The 17,988-nt window shown below is 45.7% G+C and overlaps 1 protein-coding gene across 1 annotated transcript in view; it reads left to right on the forward strand.

Annotated features, from left to right (window-relative positions):
• Nucleotides 1–17,988, forward strand: part of GDPD4 (glycerophosphodiester phosphodiesterase domain containing 4) — a 38,275-nt gene that overhangs the window by 14,191 nt on the left and 6,096 nt on the right. The window contains exons 2-12 of the mRNA XM_063329896.1: nucleotides 632–840; nucleotides 1,457–1,560; nucleotides 2,603–2,696; nucleotides 8,329–8,388; nucleotides 9,981–10,079; nucleotides 12,574–12,667; nucleotides 14,259–14,404; nucleotides 14,781–14,863; nucleotides 15,755–15,905; nucleotides 16,451–16,675; nucleotides 17,488–17,645. Coding sequence (XP_063185966.1) covers nucleotides 658–840; nucleotides 1,457–1,560; nucleotides 2,603–2,696; nucleotides 8,329–8,388; nucleotides 9,981–10,079; nucleotides 12,574–12,667; nucleotides 14,259–14,404; nucleotides 14,781–14,863; nucleotides 15,755–15,905; nucleotides 16,451–16,675; nucleotides 17,488–17,645 — 1,397 coding nt within the window. The 5' untranslated portion in view covers nucleotides 632–657. The remainder of the gene's footprint in view (nucleotides 1–631; nucleotides 841–1,456; nucleotides 1,561–2,602; nucleotides 2,697–8,328; nucleotides 8,389–9,980; nucleotides 10,080–12,573; nucleotides 12,668–14,258; nucleotides 14,405–14,780; nucleotides 14,864–15,754; nucleotides 15,906–16,450; nucleotides 16,676–17,487; nucleotides 17,646–17,988) is intronic.

The raw sequence follows: 17,988 nt of genomic DNA on the forward strand, positions 1-17,988 counted from the left end.
TATGAACAGATCTCCCACGTGTACGTTTTTACGGCTACTCTTTCTACCCTTGAAAAACAGTACCAAGTTTTGCTTGTTTATTGTGCTATTTTGATCAGGAGATATTTTTTTCTTAAGGGATTGGTCTCTGCCATGATGCAGTTTTGCCAGACCAAGACACCTGTGTACCTGGAGAGTTTTAGTCCCTTTCCTACAAGAACTAGTTAAATTGGTAGCAGGTTGCAGACAGGTCACGGTGATGTTGAATTAATTCCCATGCCTAAGCTCAGGTTCACCTGAGATAATTTGAGAATCTGCACACAGTGCTTAAGCAAGTGATTTCGTTGCCCAGAGCTCCCTTTGTAGTCAAAAGGAAGCACAGGTTCCCTCAGAGGGGATCCAGAGCACCTAAGTTGCAACCAGGAGAACCACTGACTGCTGAGGGAACTTGCAATGACCACACTTTTCTGTTAGACCTCTCACTTAGGTATATAAAATCGGGTGGGGTGTCCTCAGCACACTTCCCTGCTGGTTGCAGCATCCTCTTGAGAAAACTTCCTCTCTTCTTTTTTCTGATATGACAAGCTTACCCAAAAGAAAGACCCAAAAGGAAGGTCACAGTCTCCCCATAAAACTTGTGGTCTTGTTTCAGGAGGAAGATGAGATAAAGCCACTCAGATGGAGGCCAGCTCCACCAGCCTCAAGAGGCTCAAGTTTGGGAAGCTGAAGGTGGTACGTCGGCGCTTGCTACAGAGGTATGAGCATCAGCCCTTCATCTCCTGCCTGGCTGGTTTCTACAGCTGCCGATGGAAGCGGTACCAGCGCAGAAAGACTGAGCCTGGGAAATGCTGCTGCAAGACGGTAAATTAGCTCAAAATCAGCACAAACATTGATTTCTGTGTAGGGATAGATCGGCACAAGCTGACAAGTGGTTGATGTCCTGGGCTGAAGGCATCCCTTGCCCAGCATCCTTTGGAGCCCACTGAGATCTGTTGGGTTGTTGGGTTTTGTCTCTGATCGATATATTGCCATGTTTCCATGGCAGGCTCAGTTTGTCCGTGCCACCACACAGCTAACAAAGGCGCGGTGTCAAAGAAGGGACCTTGCACCAAACCCTCCTGGCCAGCGAACCGTCTCAAACCCATAGGATCAAATTAAAAGAAGTAAAATTTGGAATGGGTGTGCAGTAAGGATTGCAAAGAGGGCTGGAATTCCCTCTCATGTGAGGTGGTTAAAATCCTGTTAATTTGTGAAGTCAGGAGATCCGTTTTCCCTGAAAATAAATACTGACAAGTACGCTTTTGAGGATATTCTCCTGGTCACAGCGTACAGGGAGGGAAGTCCTCTCCATGTCTACTTCGGGATGTCCCACACCAAACCATGTGTTTTAATGGCAGCCTAAAAGCATCTGCTGTTTGCTCTGCTTGCTGCGGGGTAGACAAGGCTCTAACCACTTGTCCTTCCTCTCCCTCTCCAGCGGGAATGCGTGTTTTTCCCATTGCTTGTTGGAGCTTTCTGCTTTTCTCTCGTCTTTCTGTACATGTGGGGTGAAGCGAAAAATGACTACAATAACTTTGACTGGTAAGTACCAGCTTTTCCTCCTCTCCAGGTCCCCAGGGTGTCTGGGCAGAGATGTCCACCCTCCCCAGCAGCTGTGCTGCAGAAGTGCACTTTAGCCTTGAGCCAAAGATTTGGCTCCTTAAAATCTTTGTTGCAACATCCAAATGGAATGCCCAGGCACTTCAGAGGTGCTAAGGCTCTGCCCTTTGCTTGGCTACAATTTTCAGGTGTAAATGAGAGTCTGGGAGAAAGGTGAGAGTCATCATCACAAAAATTGTGAGTGAAAGGGACTAAATAGCTCTTCCCTTTCCTTCTCTGAGTCTTTTTTCCCCCTTTCCGTTCCCTCTGAAGAAATGTGGTGGCTGCCATCAGAGGTGTTGCACCAGCTATCTCACTGCAAAGAGAATGGCAGTTCCCAGGCTCGGAAGTAAGAAATAACTGGCAGGGATTTCCTCTCCTTCTGCAGTATGTAGGTAAAAGCTATGCAAATCTAGCCCCTAAAACTAAATTAAAACAGCTCAAATATTATGGGGAGGAAAGGTGTAATAATACTATTCATCGTTATTGAGCCTTTGGGTAAAGCGTAAAACTTCCTTCTCTGTCTCTCTCTCCTTGGACAACCCCTCTGCAACTCCTCCAGCTTGCTGGTGTTTTCTCCTTCAAAACCTGACTCGGATCCCCTTTTTCCTGCATTGCCCTCCACAACTACAGGCAGACAAGGTGGGCTGTTGGCTGGAGTCACGTTATCTTGCAGTTTCTCCAGGCTGCCTTGTCTGCAGCAAGGTGCTGTGTCTTACAGTCAGATCGGGAACTCTCTGGAGCAAGACCATCAATGTGGTCCTGTATTTTACTACCCCGGCACATTGGGGTATTACTCTGGTGGCTAATGCAATCCCAGATTTGGGGAAGGAGGCTCTTAACCACTTTTGCATGTTACAGGGTAGGTTATTCCTCCCGCCCTCTTTGTTTTATTGCTTTCAAAATTTCAAGGAACAGGGCTGCTGTTCCCTTCCAGTCCATGTGCGAAACTCAAACGCTATTACAATATTTTATTGCTTTTTAGGTATAACTATGGGAACCTGGGATTCTGGTTTCTCTGGTCTCTCGTTCTGCTGATCGTAGCTGCAATTTTGTTCATGTACATCACGCTGTTATTGGTAAGTAACGCTCCTCGTAAGCTGACCACGATTTATAGTCCTAGAAAGTAAACACAGGGATGATTTTAACGTGTCAGACCAAAGCTCAGCCTGGCCCCATGGATGATCCCAAGACAGTGGCTACCTGGGCAAGACTGGGAACATGATGAGTGTTTATGGTACCTTCTCCCCATGTCCAGCTGCGGATGACCAATTTCAGCTCGGGGGTGTATGAGCCAGATGCAGCTTCTGTGATTTCTCCTGATGATTTCCCTTTGATGAATTTTTCCAGTTGCTTCTTGAACCTAAACAAAGATGTGCCAGCAGTGTCTGGCTTTAGATGCAGGGGAACCTAAGGTTTGTTCTTCTGATAGCAGGGAAGTATGGGGCTCCGAGTCATCTAGTGGTGGTGGTATGTTATCAAAGATGAGTTATTCCTCTAATCCTGAGGAAAAATGCTCATTTTTTCTGAAACATCATCACTGAAGCTGCCTTGACTCTCTCTGTTTTGCTGGAGGGTTCCTGTCCAGGTAGAGATTGCAGATGTGGTCACAAAATGCTCCTGAAGTTTACGCCCAAAAAAAATGTTCCTGAAAACTTCACTTTTCCAAATCCTGTGGATTTTTCTCTAGATTTCTGATCTGCTGTCTGCTTTGGTTACTGGAAACATACCAAAAAGCAAGCATTTCCTAAAATTTCTACCTAGTTATCCTTTTTCCCTGTCCTTTCTCTCATAGGGACCCTCCAAATAAAGACATATCCATGTCTATGGTTCCACCCTCTACATCCAGAGCTATACACTAAGAAATCGCTTTAGCTCCAGGGACTGGAGTCCACGTGCAGTCTCATGCCTGCTCCAACTTTCATTTTGAAATGCCAGGTGCTGGGCGTGAGGTTATGGCTTTGACTCAGCTCTGTGACCAAGACAACCAGCTTTTATCAGTTCCTGCTGTTCTTACCCATTCCCTGATGTGTCATCATGTAGTCAGCCTGTAAATCGCTCATGGCAGGAAATCTCTTATTGCTTTGTTCATGCAGTGCCTAGCACAATAGGTTTCTGGGGTCCTTTGTCCCTGCAGAAGTACAAATAAATAGTGATTTTATTTTAGTGCTAGCAATAAAATGTCAAAGTGATAAATAGGACAGCTGCGTGGCCATGCCCACAGTGATCAATAGCATCATAAATGCTGTGGACTCTGAGTAGGACAAATAACAATATTTAATTACAAGGATATTTTGTGACACCCTGGTGGCTGTAGGGCTCAGCGTCTATTATTCAGCAAAGCCTACCTGGCTTTCCCAGTGGCTGTGGGACAGTGTGGGTGGTTTGGTGGTTACAGTGCTACTTTGGTCAAGTCAGAGATTTGCCACAGATGCCCGTGTGACATGGATACCTCTGAGTTCATACCTCATCAGGCTGTGGATCTGAGGTCACCTCAGGATCAGACTAATCCATCATAGACATGCTAGAAATGGACTTTATATGATTTTCTGGGCTTGAGGAGCCTGAAGACCCCTGGGGCCAATGTGTCAGCTTGGTCATGCTCTGTCTGGATCCAAACATCAGCTAGTGTCCAAGCAGTGGACTTTCTTAGAGGAGTTTCATGTCTTTGGCAGCATGGATGTGGTGGCTGGAAGTGGTGGGCAAAGGGAAGCCAGAAAGGCAGATGGAATATATAAAATGAAATTGGTATCCTACATGGTTCAGTTCAGTCTTCGTCCCACTCTTCATTGTGAAGATACGTCCTCCTCCTCTCAGTGTCTCAGTTCTATCTGATGAAGCTAACAGCACTCGCCTTCCTCAAGAGGCTGGAACACAGGTAAACCTGAAAGAATACAAGGAGTTTGGACACTATCAGACAAGTCCTACAAGAGAAACACTTCAGAGGTGCCTCTGCTCTGGGGACAGCCCCTGCAGTGAAGGTCCATTTGCTCCTTGCTTTCATGAAGCTGTTAAGTGACCCACCCAAAGCTATTGGGTATTTTGAAGGGCACTTGCCTTGCTTCATTGCACTGCCACGTCATCGTGTCTCATTTGGCAAGGTTGCTGCATGCAGCTCTGTTGAGCAGTGGGGTCCCACAATGTCAGACCTTTGCCTAAACAGGATTAGGTCTCAAAGGAAAGAGGAGCAAGGGAAGTAATCAACACCACCATTCATGCTCCTACTATCTCAAAGCACGCAGGGCCTCACAGAGGTCACACGCCTGCACGCGGGGTTTTGTGATGACAACTGTGGCTTGGTCGTGCTCATCCCAGCAGGGAAGCTCATTCTCAGCCAGGAATCTGCCGTCACTGTTTGCAGAGCTTCACAGTGTCTGACCTTTCACTGTAGCCTTTGATGAACCACCCAGCAAAACACTAGGAGTTTCACAGGTTAATAAGTGCAACTCAGCTCTTCCACATCTAAAAAAATCTATTATTGTGGGTACTATACGATAGCTGGATCACTCTAATACATTTTGGACAATCGATGGCCAAATGGGTTGCCCCCATAATGAATTACATTCTGTGTTCTGGTTGAACAGTGTTGGATAGAGACTATCCTCACACATGTCGCAGGAAGGACTGGAGACCTTCACCCAGGCAATGCTTCCTTGTGATGTTTTGCATCGGCAGCCCGTCATATCAGAAAACTGAGCACACTGATGCCCTTGTTGGAGCAGAGAGATTTTACAGCAACCAGTGGCTGGTCTAGTTTTGTCTGTGAGCGCCATGCCCTATTCCTTAATGATGGCACCCAGCTGGAGCCTGCATGCCTGCTTCCCTGACATTATTGTGAACCACTGAAGCAAACACTCTTCTGCCCACCAGCCACCGGCGGCTGAAAAAAAGGCTGCTCAACAAAGCACTTGCTGTCTGCGCAAAGACGCTCTCCGTCCACATGCATCATTGTAATTTTTTCAGACAATCAGTTTCAATTAATTCAATTGTTATCACTCTGCAAGACAATTTTCTCATCCCCATTAGAGATAAAAGGTTAAGCTGGGGGTCTAATTGCACATGCTCAGTGGAGAAGAAAAAAATGTTCTTCTTCAGTCTTTAAACACCAACATAATATTTTTCTCTCTGTGCTTCAACTGTGTTTGTTCCAAGGATTTTGAGGAGGTGACTTGTGACTGCACGATATAAAGAAGTTCAGATGTTTTATGGCCTCTGCATTTGTAGGCTAAGAAAAAACTCACAATAGTACATTGGCACTGAAGTTCAAAAAGGGATCTCAAACCCCCATCCCTAAGAGACTAGGGTAGCAGAGACGTTCTGAGTTCTGCATTTTTGCCAGAAAGTGAATGTAGAGAGCCGAATTCTGCTGTTGTGAACATCCAAGCGAGCAGATGTTTTAGGTGAGCCGAGTGTCTAAGTGTCTGCCTCAGTGCCCTTGTGGTGGTTTGTTCAGAGCCTGCCCAAACCTCACCAGCAGTATTGAAATCAGCACAAGGTCATTCCCATGCTGAAGCAGAGTGGGGTTAAGGGTCTGTTGTCCATCCTTTTCACAGCATAACCTTATCGTCAGTGCTTTTTTTTGGTCCACACAAAAAGAGGGAGACAGAGGTGCAATTCCCCTTGCAGCAAATCCATCTCTCTTGCTACACGGAAGCATCCCTTAATTACCACTTTGCAGGTAAATGGTGGGAGGGAGACACTTCCACACCTCATACTAAAGAAGAGAAGAATGCAAGTGTTGGAAACGGTAAGATTCAGGGAGATGATGGGGCTGGCGAGAGGGACCTTAGCTCTAGCCTAAACCCACATGTCTGTGTACTTGTACTAGACAATCCCAGGATAAGTGTGGAAGGTGGAGCTGGTTGTCCCTTTGCCTGAGGAAGTCCTGCTCTAAGTGCAAGCCTGTGAGACATTGCTAAAGGCAGCTGCTCTCCATGGAAGGGCATATTGGACAGGTCCTGAAGTATCTTTTGAGGAGCAGGATGAAGCTAGGTTATTGTGGCATGAGATGTTAAGCTTCAGAGCTTCATGGAAAGCAAAGAAAACTCAAGCTGGCTGTGCCAGAGCAGACAGAGGATAGACCTTGTCCACATCATGTCACCTCACGGGTCCATCAAGATGTACCCCTCTGCGGTGACCGGTGGTACAACTACAATAGCTCCTTCTTCACCCTCTGAGGATGAAACCTGTCGATTATTCTTCTTGTAAGCTGATAAGGAGATGTTGTTTCCATCCATAAAAATGAGCTCACCTTCCGATGGCATTCCCTGATGTGATGTATCATCCATACAAAAGTTGTACTGCGGTAGCAGGGGAGGGTCAGGTTGAGCATGGCCTGTGAAATAAGTGTTTGGCTGTACCTTAGGCAAGGAATGGGTCTTTGTAACATTTCTTGCAGAAAGGGGGCAAAGTGTCTTTTTTCTTCCTTTTTTGTGAAATTCCTTATTTAAATGGGGCTGGCTTAAGATCTTCAGCAGGAATTCAATTCTCTCTGAACTGCTCCCATGGTTATTCATCATGTGCTGGGTGTAGGATTCCATTAAAGGAGGATAGTGTGTCAAGAAGCACTTAAAAGCTGATCCGTATTCTCTGCTGAGCTTATATCCTGCTTCAGATCAGCGTGATCCTGGAAAGGTGTGTTTGTAGCTGGATGGGACACAGCTTACATTCCTTTGTAGTTGTGTTTTGGGAGGCAGAGCCCCTTCCCCTGCATCTGTATGTCCTGCTTTCACACAATCCCACTGTGCTACAGTCTGGAGAGACCTGCATCATAAATGATCCTTCTCAGTGGAGCATCGATGTCTACGAACAGCTACTTTACACCCTGATATTTGGTGATACTTGTCCCCAAGTTGTCCCTTACAGTGGTGGGAAGCTTGTAGGCACTCAGATTCCTGAGCGTAGACCTGTGCATTTTCACGCAGCAAGGTACTTCTCCTGGTGAAATTCATCACCAGGTGCATCAGTTGCTTAGGTCAAGGACAACTTGAAGAAACTCTTCATCAGAGCTATAGACTGGCTTTCCTTATCCTTGTGTTCTTGGTGTTCACAGCTTCTTGGTTTGTCCCCTGCCCTGGCTGGGGTTTGCTTTGTGCCCTCCCCAAGGTTTCCTACTTGCCGTCGAGGGGAAGCAAAGTGCCAGCCACTGAAAAGTGGAGTTTTTAAATCTCCAAGACAGTTTTTGCTGTTCTGAGACGTGCTCGTCTTTTGCATTTCCTGTGATTGCTAAGGAAGCATTGTCTCCTTTACTGTCTGCTCTGTATTTTTATGGCACTTTGGAGGCATTTTTGTAGCCTCCAACCTCTCTCCCACGGTTGGTATGCCTCTAATCACACAAAATGCACAGAAAATAGGCAAGATGAGTACTGTATTGGTTCATACCACAGCACTTGACCCTGGCCATCATTTATCTTTCAGAATTTGTATTAACAAAGAAAAGTCATTAAAAGTGTGTACCCCAAAATGCCTCATTATTTGTTACCCATGAAAGGGTTTTGATCCTGCAGGACAGCCTTAATATGTGCTTGGCCATTTCAGAAGCATTTTCACTGTAGCAATAAACACTTCTCTCCATGCAGCTGTCCTGCTAACAGCCTTGATGTTGTGCAGGAAGACCTAGTGTAAAGTGCAAAGGTAATTCCAGAAGTAGCTCACTGACCACACCTCGCCATCTTCTACCAGGATGCAAACAATCTCTCCTTGATTTCCCAGGTCCTAGCGATGTGTTTGCTTGCAGAAGGTCAGCAGCTGTACCTACACTGGAGTCACAAGGTGGGAGATTCAGGGCTCTCTGGTAACTCCAATCCATGCTTTAAAACAATTGAATCTGTGGTGTTTCTCTGCATGAAAAATTGTGTTCTGGGAGAGAAGGAAGAGAGGGAAGAGCCTAATCTTAGGAGACTTTAGACACCATGAGGATGATGTCTCCACCTGAGCTGATCACCTAAACTCCCTTTGCAGTCAGTGGAGGGAAAAGAATCCTGTGAGGATGCAAATTCTTCCAGCTGGTCATAGACATCTAAATTAAGATGAGATGAATCACACCTAAAGTGCCTTTTTTCCCCAGTGACTCTAAAAGGAGCCTGCAGTGACTCATTCAGGTGAAGGTGTCTATATTTGACACGTCTATTACATGTGGTAACATGAAGACAAAAGCAAAGTTTCCATGAAAAACACGGCGTAATTTTCTGTAGCAGGCTCCAGCAGCATTAAAAAAGTGTCTGCTATCTCTGCAGAAGAGAAATCTGGCTTTTCCAAGGCATCCTGGTGCCTTATGCCTTTTGGTCTTTGGATGGCTTGGGAAATGCCACCTGGAGTTTTGAAGGTGCAGAAAGAAATCCTCAGAGAGTTCTTGCTGCAAAATGATGCATCAGAATCACCTTCCTTAAGAAATTCTAGAGGTTACATGAGGCGTTTCAAAAATAGTTTCTATCCATACAGTTTAGGGGACAATGTAAAGTGATTGCAAATCTTGCAGTGGAATCGTTGAATGTGCACATACTTTATCCTGTGTTTCGTCATTTAAGCAATGGAAACACAGTCATCATTACTATGGAAAATTGGCTTCCAGAAGAACCAGAAAGATGTAGAACAATTAAAAAAATTGGGACTGCATGAGACTGCATCCTTGGGCGGAAGAGGTTAGGGATGGATTATTGAGGTGTTGATCTGTAGGATCCCCCTGAAGAATGCTTAGGCCCTTGGTCCCATTTTTACTTGACACTTAGTTCTCAGCAGACAGATGATGTCTGAGAAGAGCCTGCCAATCACCACTGTGGTGGTACCAAACTGAGCAAGAGGCCGAAGAACAGACTGAGCTGCCTCCTTGCTTTTTTGATTAAAAAGTGAACTCTCATCTCCTAATTATGGGAGAGTTTGCAGTTGCTGAAGCCTGTTGCAAAGCAGCTCCTAGCATAAGGAAGCTGTGTTGCTGTCTCTTTTGGGTGGAATTCATCAGTTCTGAATTTAGCCATCTGCAGGTTCGCGATTTAATGTAAGCTGATCCGCTAGGCTCCATCTACAATCAACAGAGAGAGAGAGATCTTCCATCATAAAGCAAGAGGGAATGGATCACCTCTGGAAATTCCTCTCGTTCTCCAGTGATTAGAGAAGGAGCCCTGAGGGCTGACTTAGTTGGGTCCCCGACAAGATCAGGCTTGCCATACAGAAAAGCCAATCGATAGCCCTGTTGGTCTGGTTTTAGTCCCATTATCTCTCTCTGTCTCTGAACTGACATAGTCAAGTTCATGCATCCCAAACTGATCAAGTTCAAGCTGTTTAATTAAATAAGCCTGTGAGACAAGTGGATGGCACACCCTGTGCAGGATTGTTGAAGCTGATTTATGTCTTCTTTGTCCTGCCAGATTGGGACTTTTCTTGTCCTGGGCTTCTCTATCACAGCTCTCTTCATATTATCGATACTCTGGGGAGATCAATGGAAAACTGTCCGCCTGTCATTCCAGGTAAAAGGGGATGGGAGGTATGTTTAAAAGAACAACTTGCTTATAGAAGTAATTTGTGGTAATTGGTAGAAAATATTCCATATGATGGGTGTTTTTCACATGGGTTTTCCTGGCAGGGTATGTGGTTTTGAATAAACTTCTATTATGATTTAATTTCTGTTGGGAGAAAGGAAGCCAAAACCTGAGGCTGAATTTCAAGCTATCTGTTTGATGTTACATGTCTCAATTTTGGAAATCACATCTTTTTTTCGGCAAAAATGCTGTAGGTGTACTGTTAATTTCCAGGTGCCCAGGGCAGGTAAATCATAGCCCTTTGGCTGGCAGGGTGCTGGAGCGAGAACTTTCTCCCGAGTCGGCTCCTGCCAGTTCAGCAGCTTTAGCATTAGCACAATTTCATTCTTGTGTGATTCAGAAGAGCTTCATCTCCTGAGGGCAGGAGAGCACTGAGCTTCTGGGGAGAATGTGGGGAAAGCTGGTGTCAGTCAGGTGGGACAACCTGTGGGCTGCAGAAGGTCAGAGTGCATGGTCTGCTGGCCTCCTCAACTCTCACCAGATCTGAAGATGGAGGCAAGAGCTGCCCAGTGATGTTCAGTGTCTGAGCATCTAGGTCCCCACATGTACTGGGAAGGAAGAAGTAGAATCGTAGAATCATAGAGTCGCCTAGGTTGGAAGGGACCTTTCAGATCATCTAGTCCAACCATCAACCTAACTCTGACAAAACCCATCACTAAACCATATCTCTAAGCACTACGTCTACCCATCTTTTAAATACCTCCAGGGATGGTGACTCAACCATTTCCCTGGGCAGCCTGTTCCAATGCTTGATAAAAAAATTAGGTAGCCTTTGACTACACAGCTGCCTTGCAGATCTTATTTTGGCCTATCAAATCTCGCCCACGTGGCTTACTGCTTGCGAATGTTGGGAAAGCAATGCATATGGACTGGAAGAGGAATCACAGTTGAGGTGTTTGTAGGGTGTGGGTAATTGCCCGTTCCTGCTCTACAGAATTTGGTAACCATTGGGCTAAGCACTGGCAAGGGTAATGAGAAACCATCAGCTTCTCCTGCCCCTTACAGACCTCAGGGGAGGTGGATGAGGAGCAGGAGACACAAGATGCGTCTCCTTGGGTTCCCCACAGATGCTGTTTTGGGTGTTTATGCCCTTTGAGACATTTCACATGGACATGAGTCTCTTGTAGATCCTGTGTCCTGTCCATTAGCCCTGCAAAGCTATCTATCTCAAATATCCTGGACATCTCAGATGGCACCTCTATTTACGCAACTGAATCCCACTTCTGATCGAAAGATGTTGGCATCAAGTGTCCAGGGCAGACAGCATCACATGCAGTAACATCTCTCGGTGACTGATGCTTTCTTCAACCCTTCCAGCTTACCCAATCAGGCATGGACTAAGCAATAGGAAAGGCTTGCATTTGGATAGCTTTTTTCCAAGCACATACCTAAATAACTCTCACTTCCAGCTGGAACAGAAGCCACGGGGCTCTGTTCAGCATGAGGAAATGATGAGCTGGTTTCTTTGACACAGATTTGCCTAGTTTTATGAAAAGTGTGTCATACCAACATTCATTCAGTGTCTTTACAAGTGACAAACTATTTCTGCTTGGTTTCCATCTCTGCTCATGCATTCATGATAAGCACAGAAGCAATTCTTAGCTTCTGATCTTGTTTAATCTTTAGTATGAAAGAAATCAAGTCCAATTACTATATCTGTCCAGAAGTGGGTATTATCTAATACATCATAAGCATTAAATTAATATATTGTTTTCTGTTAGTAAATCAAGAAAAATATCTACACATTGAGTTAGAAGTAAAAAAAAAAAGGAGAAAAAATGCAATTAGCCCTAATGCAAGGGAATTAAATGCTTTGAAATAAGCGAAAATGAATGATTTTTCTGGAATATATCAATAATGTGTGAAACTAGGTACTGCAGGGTGCACATGAATCTTGTAAAGTTCATGATCACACATGTACCAGGTGAACTACTTCTCTTCTACCACAATAGTTAGTTCCATACGGATATAAACAACAGATTTTATTACTCAGGTTTGTTGACACCAGTTTATGATTTAGCTGCAGTGTGGTACAGAGATGACTATTACCTGGGTAGGAATGGATTGGGTTAGATTGGATTACAGGGGTTGGTCCCTGGAAAATGTTCTCAGATTATGGCACAGCAGTTACGGCAATCGTGTATGGATGGGGACAGCCATGTCCCCTTCAGCTGACTTAGGAGAAAGGGGAGGTGTGTAGTGCAGTGAGGAGCCCTCCTCAGCCTGGCTGGCCGGGCGTATGTATCTCTCCTCCAACTCCAGAGAAGTTTGGTGGATCCAGCACAGGTGTGGGAGGAAGGTTGAACTGCTGGTATCTGCAGCAGGAGCCCATCCAGGTGGAAGGCTGTAGCTGTGTTGGGGTTTGTTTCCATCTGTCTTTACACTTCATCCTTTGACTAAAATCCTTTTCTCTCCTTGCCAGATCACAGCTCCCTATCTCCACATTGGGGCAATAACCATCATGGTCCTCCTGTCCTGGCCCGTGGCTCTTCATGCCATCAGAGCAGATAAGAAAGGTACAGTAGCTCTGCTTTCTGCTCCTTGTATGACAAAAGATGCATACGAGTGTGGGAAAACAGGTGTGCAGGAGCCCGTTCCTCCCACACCTGCGCTCCGGCTGGAGGAGACTTTTAACTTCTGTGTATCCCAGGGAAATTAGTGGGTCTGGGGCTTTTCTGTGCACTGTCCTGTGGCTGTCCAGGTGTGTTGCTGGTTTGCGTGCTCCCTTGCAGAGTTTCAGCCTATACCAAGGTGGTGACCTGCCTTGAGACAGAGGAGATTAGCAGGAGCACCCATGTTCTGAGTCATGCATGGAAGTTTGTTCAGTCCTCTGTGGGAGAAAGCAGCGGGTGGCCGCTCTCTTGGCTGACCTTTGCTTGCTACACTCAGCTTCGCTGTCTCAGAAGGGACCTCCAGTCCAGTCAATCCACTTCAGACTAGTGCATCTCAGGAGAAGCCATCTGAGATAGGGGAAAGAGCATTTTGATCACAGTTCCTAGTGTTATCTCATGGGAAGCTCCTGTCCACCCCTGAGAAGAGTGACCAAGTAGTGTAAGGACAAGGCCAGATGCCAGGAACAACTGCAGCAGAGCCTGGCTCTGGGACTGGCTGTTTTGCTCTGACCTACTGTCACCACGTGGCTAGAATTATCTACATGACTTTCATCTGCAGATGTTGATTTGTAATAAAAATCAAAGGCAGAATGGGCTGGTGAAAGCATATTTTCTCTGGCCAGGATTTTTCTTACTGAACTACATCTGGGGAGGTTGGCGGGGGGGAATATGCTGGGAACCTAGACATTGCAGTCCCCTATACCGAATGGACTCAGCTCAATCCATCGGCTCGGTGTAAGCCCAAGTTCCTTCAGAGCCACTGGCACAAGGTGCAGAGGGGTGATGGTACCCATTTAAGAATGAGGTATTGGTACATAGATGCTGATTTCTCAGAAGAACTGTTTTGTTCCCTGAGGTGAAGGCTCACTGGGGCTCTTGGGCAATGTGTCAACAGACTCCAGAGAAGACCATAGGTAATGAGTTGGCAAGTTTCTGAGATGCAATGCCCGTGCAGTCAGAGTCTGTAGGATTCTGTAGGTCACACACAGAAGGTCACTGACAGCAATCTGAATGAACTAGGAAAGTATTCACCTTAAGAGGATGTAATATAGTTGAAGGAGAAAGGCTCGTCCTCTTCCTCACTGTGAATGAAACTTCAAAACGTTGCTTGTTCTTATCTAAGTAAGAAAAAAATTAGCGTCCTTCTGTTGAGCACTGTTTTTCTAGAGATGGGAGATATTTCTTCGCACCAGCTCTAAAGAAAAAGAAATTAAGGCCGTGTTTTGCTGTAAGGCATAGTGGGATGTAATTAAAGCACAAAACCTGCAGTACTGACTTAGCCCACGTCCTGGCTTTGACTAGTGACTAGTTTGTTTTCCTGGGTTGCATTGTTTGGAGGGAAAGTGAAAATTAGGGGAAGAAGGGATGGAAAAAGGGATGGGACAAAGCCCAGCAGCTACTTAGCTGGAGGGCTGTATTAAAAGTCAAGCCGCAAGGCAAACCCGTACATTACCACGTGAATTAACTCTAGCCTTCCTCCTTCAAATTCTTTCAGTTGTTCAGGTGATAATTGTTGGTCCATACCTGGCTATCCTTCTCTTTCTTTTCTTGATACCTCTGGGGATGTACTCTCCTTGCATCAGAGAGACGGGGACACTCGGACCAAAGCCAGCCCTCATTGGACACCGTGGAGCACCAATGGTAGGTCTGGAGAAGTTATTTTACGTCATTCCTTCCTCCTGTGTCTTGCTGCCTTCATCATCATCTTGGGTTTTTTTGCATGAAATCTGTGGAGGGTGGAAGGGGAGACATTTCCATCCGGAGCTGCGTGCCAAAGGCATCACTGCATGGGTTTGCTAACAAGGATAGCGCTGTTCCTGAGTGGCAAGATGGGCTTGGTGGCTAAAGTGGAAGAAAACAATGAGTAGACTTTAACAACAGTCTATCGTTAGACTGTAAGGGAACAATTCCCTTAATAAAAACCAGAGGTGTTACAAAAAGACAGAAAGTACTTATAGAGTCGTCCAGAGCGTGGTTGAAAGTGATCTGCTCATGTGCTTTTTTTTTTTTTTTTCAGCTGGCACCAGAAAACACTGAGATGTCATTTCAGAAGACAATTGAACATGGTGCGGATGGTCTTGAAACAGATGTCACCATTAGGTAAGGAGAAAACATCGCATCTCACAGAATATATGTTCTTCTTCTAAGAGTTGCCTTTGGAGACATGCAATTCCAGGCAACTAGGTTTTACTGATGGCTGGGTCAGGGTCCCTCCGTTGACGTCCGATGATAGAGGCTGGAGGGCATGGCTGTTCTCAGGCAAGTCGATAAGCTGTAGCTATTGATCTAACAATCATTATTTCTACAGTATATTTTAAATGCTTTGCAGAGTATAAAGACAAGTCCCTACCCTAGTCTGACTTCCACTATAAAGGCAAGTCTCTACCCTAGTCTGATGAGAGGGTCGTATGAGGCCTACAAACCAACACAAAATTGTGTTCAGGCTTGTGACAACATTGTCCTAATTATTAGATCTTTAATTCCCTTTGTTTCAGGGACTCATTGCCATGAATTGCTAATATGCTGTGCAGGCTGCGCAGTCTCCAGGCACTGAATGAGAAAAATACTAGTGCTTAGATGTTCTACTAATGTAGAGGAGAGAATTTTGCCTTTCCATCACTAGCCATTTAGACTTCAGTCCTCTGAAAGCCATAGAACCGCTTTGGTGTCAGCAAAAAAAGATTTCAACCATAAGTTATTATCTATTTTGGGGGGGTGCTGGCAGGCATAAATGCCACCATCTCCAGTTTGCCCCTGAGGAAACTGAGGCACAGATAGGCATGACTTCTCCAAGGTCATCCAGCAATATTTAAGCTGGAAATAACCTGGTGTCTTGACCTTCAGCCTTCCTCCCTATTCCACCCTCTGCGCTGAGGGAGGCCGTACGGCTGAATTCACGGTGGCCCACATATTCTTCTGACGTGGCATGAATCTGCTCATGCCATGAACAAACCTGCACGCCAGGTGACCTGAACTCTTGCTCTCCAACAGCTATGATGGGGTTCCTTTCCTCATGCATGACAGCACCTTGAGGAGGACAACTAACATCAAGGAGGTCTACCCCAATGACACTGCTCAAAATGCCGCGTTATTTTCCTGGGATACTCTGCAGGAGTTGAATGCTGGAACGTGGTTCCTTAAGGTGAGCGCCATAAAGGACTATCATCAACTGGATGTGGAAGAGACACAGGCTGTCTGCTACTTAATAGCGTGAATGTTAGGAGAGGAACTACTGGTTGAGCCAAAACTCAAAGAAATTCTTCAGCTGGGGTCTCCTTGCTTTGTCCAGTTGTCCGTTAGGCTTAGGAGACCTATAAGAATTGGCTGCCGGGTGTTCTTGTGGCACCTTATCATGGCAGCAGCAGAACACACGGGCTGGGGGAAGAAGACAAGAGCTACTTATGCAAGATGCTGTGTGTAATAGTCACAGATAACCCGGTGGGACAGAGAAGCACAGCAGAGCTAGCTGTGAACTATGCAATTTGGGTCCCAGAAGCAGTGTCGTCACAGCCTGGGTTAATTTCCTCTGTTTCTCAGGTAGCAGAGCTAAGCAAAAAAAAATATCGTCACCTGCTGAGGGCTGATGTCAAACTTTTTCCCTCTCAGAGATACGAGCTTTTTGCATGCAGCCGACTCCCAGAGGTGAATGCCTGATTGATTTCCTGTTTTATATCTGTTTATTTCTAGGACAAACCATTTTCATGCATGGGCTCACTGTCAAGGGCAGATCAAAACCAGGCAATGAATCAGTCAATTTACAAGCTAAGTAATTTCTTGCGCCTCGCAGACAGTCAGAATAAACTTGTGATATTTGATCTCTACCGCCCTCCAGAGAAACATCCTTACAGGAACTCATGGATCAACAGAACCCTGGAAGTCATCCTCAATGAGTCGGGGATTAGACCCCATCTGGTAGGGTGGCATCACTCCTCCATATCCGTTTTTCTTGCTCTCTGAATTGGGACTTTGGGGTCATAACCTGCATGATTTCACCTGCGTAAAGTCCCGTCCCTTGTGTTTCGCTTAAGAGGCATCATTTGGAGTATCTTCCTACCTTTGGTACCTCAGGAGGTACAAAATGGTATAATGCTACAGCAGCACAGGGAAATAAGTCAGCGTATATACCAGCTGATGCCTTAGCCCCCCAAACAGCATCCTTTCATCATTGTAATAATTGGCAGCCTATTCCCTGCCACCCGTGCTTATTTTATATAGTGCAGAGAAACTCCTGGCTTAAATTAAAATACATGGAGTCGGGAGCCTTCTTTGCCTTCCTCCTTCCCCTGGCAATGGATGAATGCAAAACTCATGTGGATCAGGTTCTGTACCCGTTGATGTCCGGGGAGTTATGGTGATCTGTGTCTGCTGAAGATCTCTTCCCCCATGCTGGGACAATGAGAGAACAGAATATTTTCTGTTGCCTTTCCCATAACCCAAAGCTGTCTTTTCATTCATTTCAAACACCGCATCTTTTGTCAGGCTGGGTGAAACATATTCACTGATTTTAAGTTGATAAGCAAGGAACAGTGAATATTTATTTCTTGATCAAAGTGACTTGCAAGTTTTAACCCTGCATCCTGATGTTCTTTGATCATTGAAAGAAGCATGTCATGTGACAGGCTGGGTTGAGCCCCTCAAGACATTATCTTTACTGGGTTTGTGTGAAGGGCAAGGCATATTAGTAAGTCCGTTGGGAATTCACTGGGTCCTCTTGTTGCCTGCAGGTCCTATGGCTGGAGAACGACATGAGGTCCTTTGTTCAGTCTGTTGCTCCCGGGTTTCAGCAGACAATGGGCAGTAAGGCCCCAGTTGAAGACCTATTGATGGATAATATTGTCAAACTCAATCTGGCCTACACTGAAATGTCCAGTGAAGATATCCGGTAGGTTGCAGTTTCAGCCTCAAGTAGTCAGTGGACTGCATCTGGAGTCTGTTTGCCTCATACATGTGGCAATGTCTCCCTCCAGTGACCAGCTCCAGGATCTATAGCATTTTGAGAAAAGCCCCTTTAGATCAAGTGGCCACTCCTGTTGCATTTTGGGGGTGCAGGACTGCAGTTCACTCCTACTGTTGACCATGTGTGTGGCTGAGAGGTATCACCCCCTTGCCCCCAAGTCCATATTTACTTGACCAGGATCTAAGGATCTTCTGAATAAAGAACACAGCTGTCTCCTGATTTCTTGTCTTTCTGTTCATGCCATCCCCAGTTCTACCAACACCGAACC

The sequence above is a fragment of the Chroicocephalus ridibundus genome, chromosome 1 (assembly GCF_963924245.1).
Source record: "Chroicocephalus ridibundus chromosome 1, bChrRid1.1, whole genome shotgun sequence".
Taxonomy (NCBI): domain Eukaryota; kingdom Metazoa; phylum Chordata; class Aves; order Charadriiformes; family Laridae; genus Chroicocephalus; species Chroicocephalus ridibundus.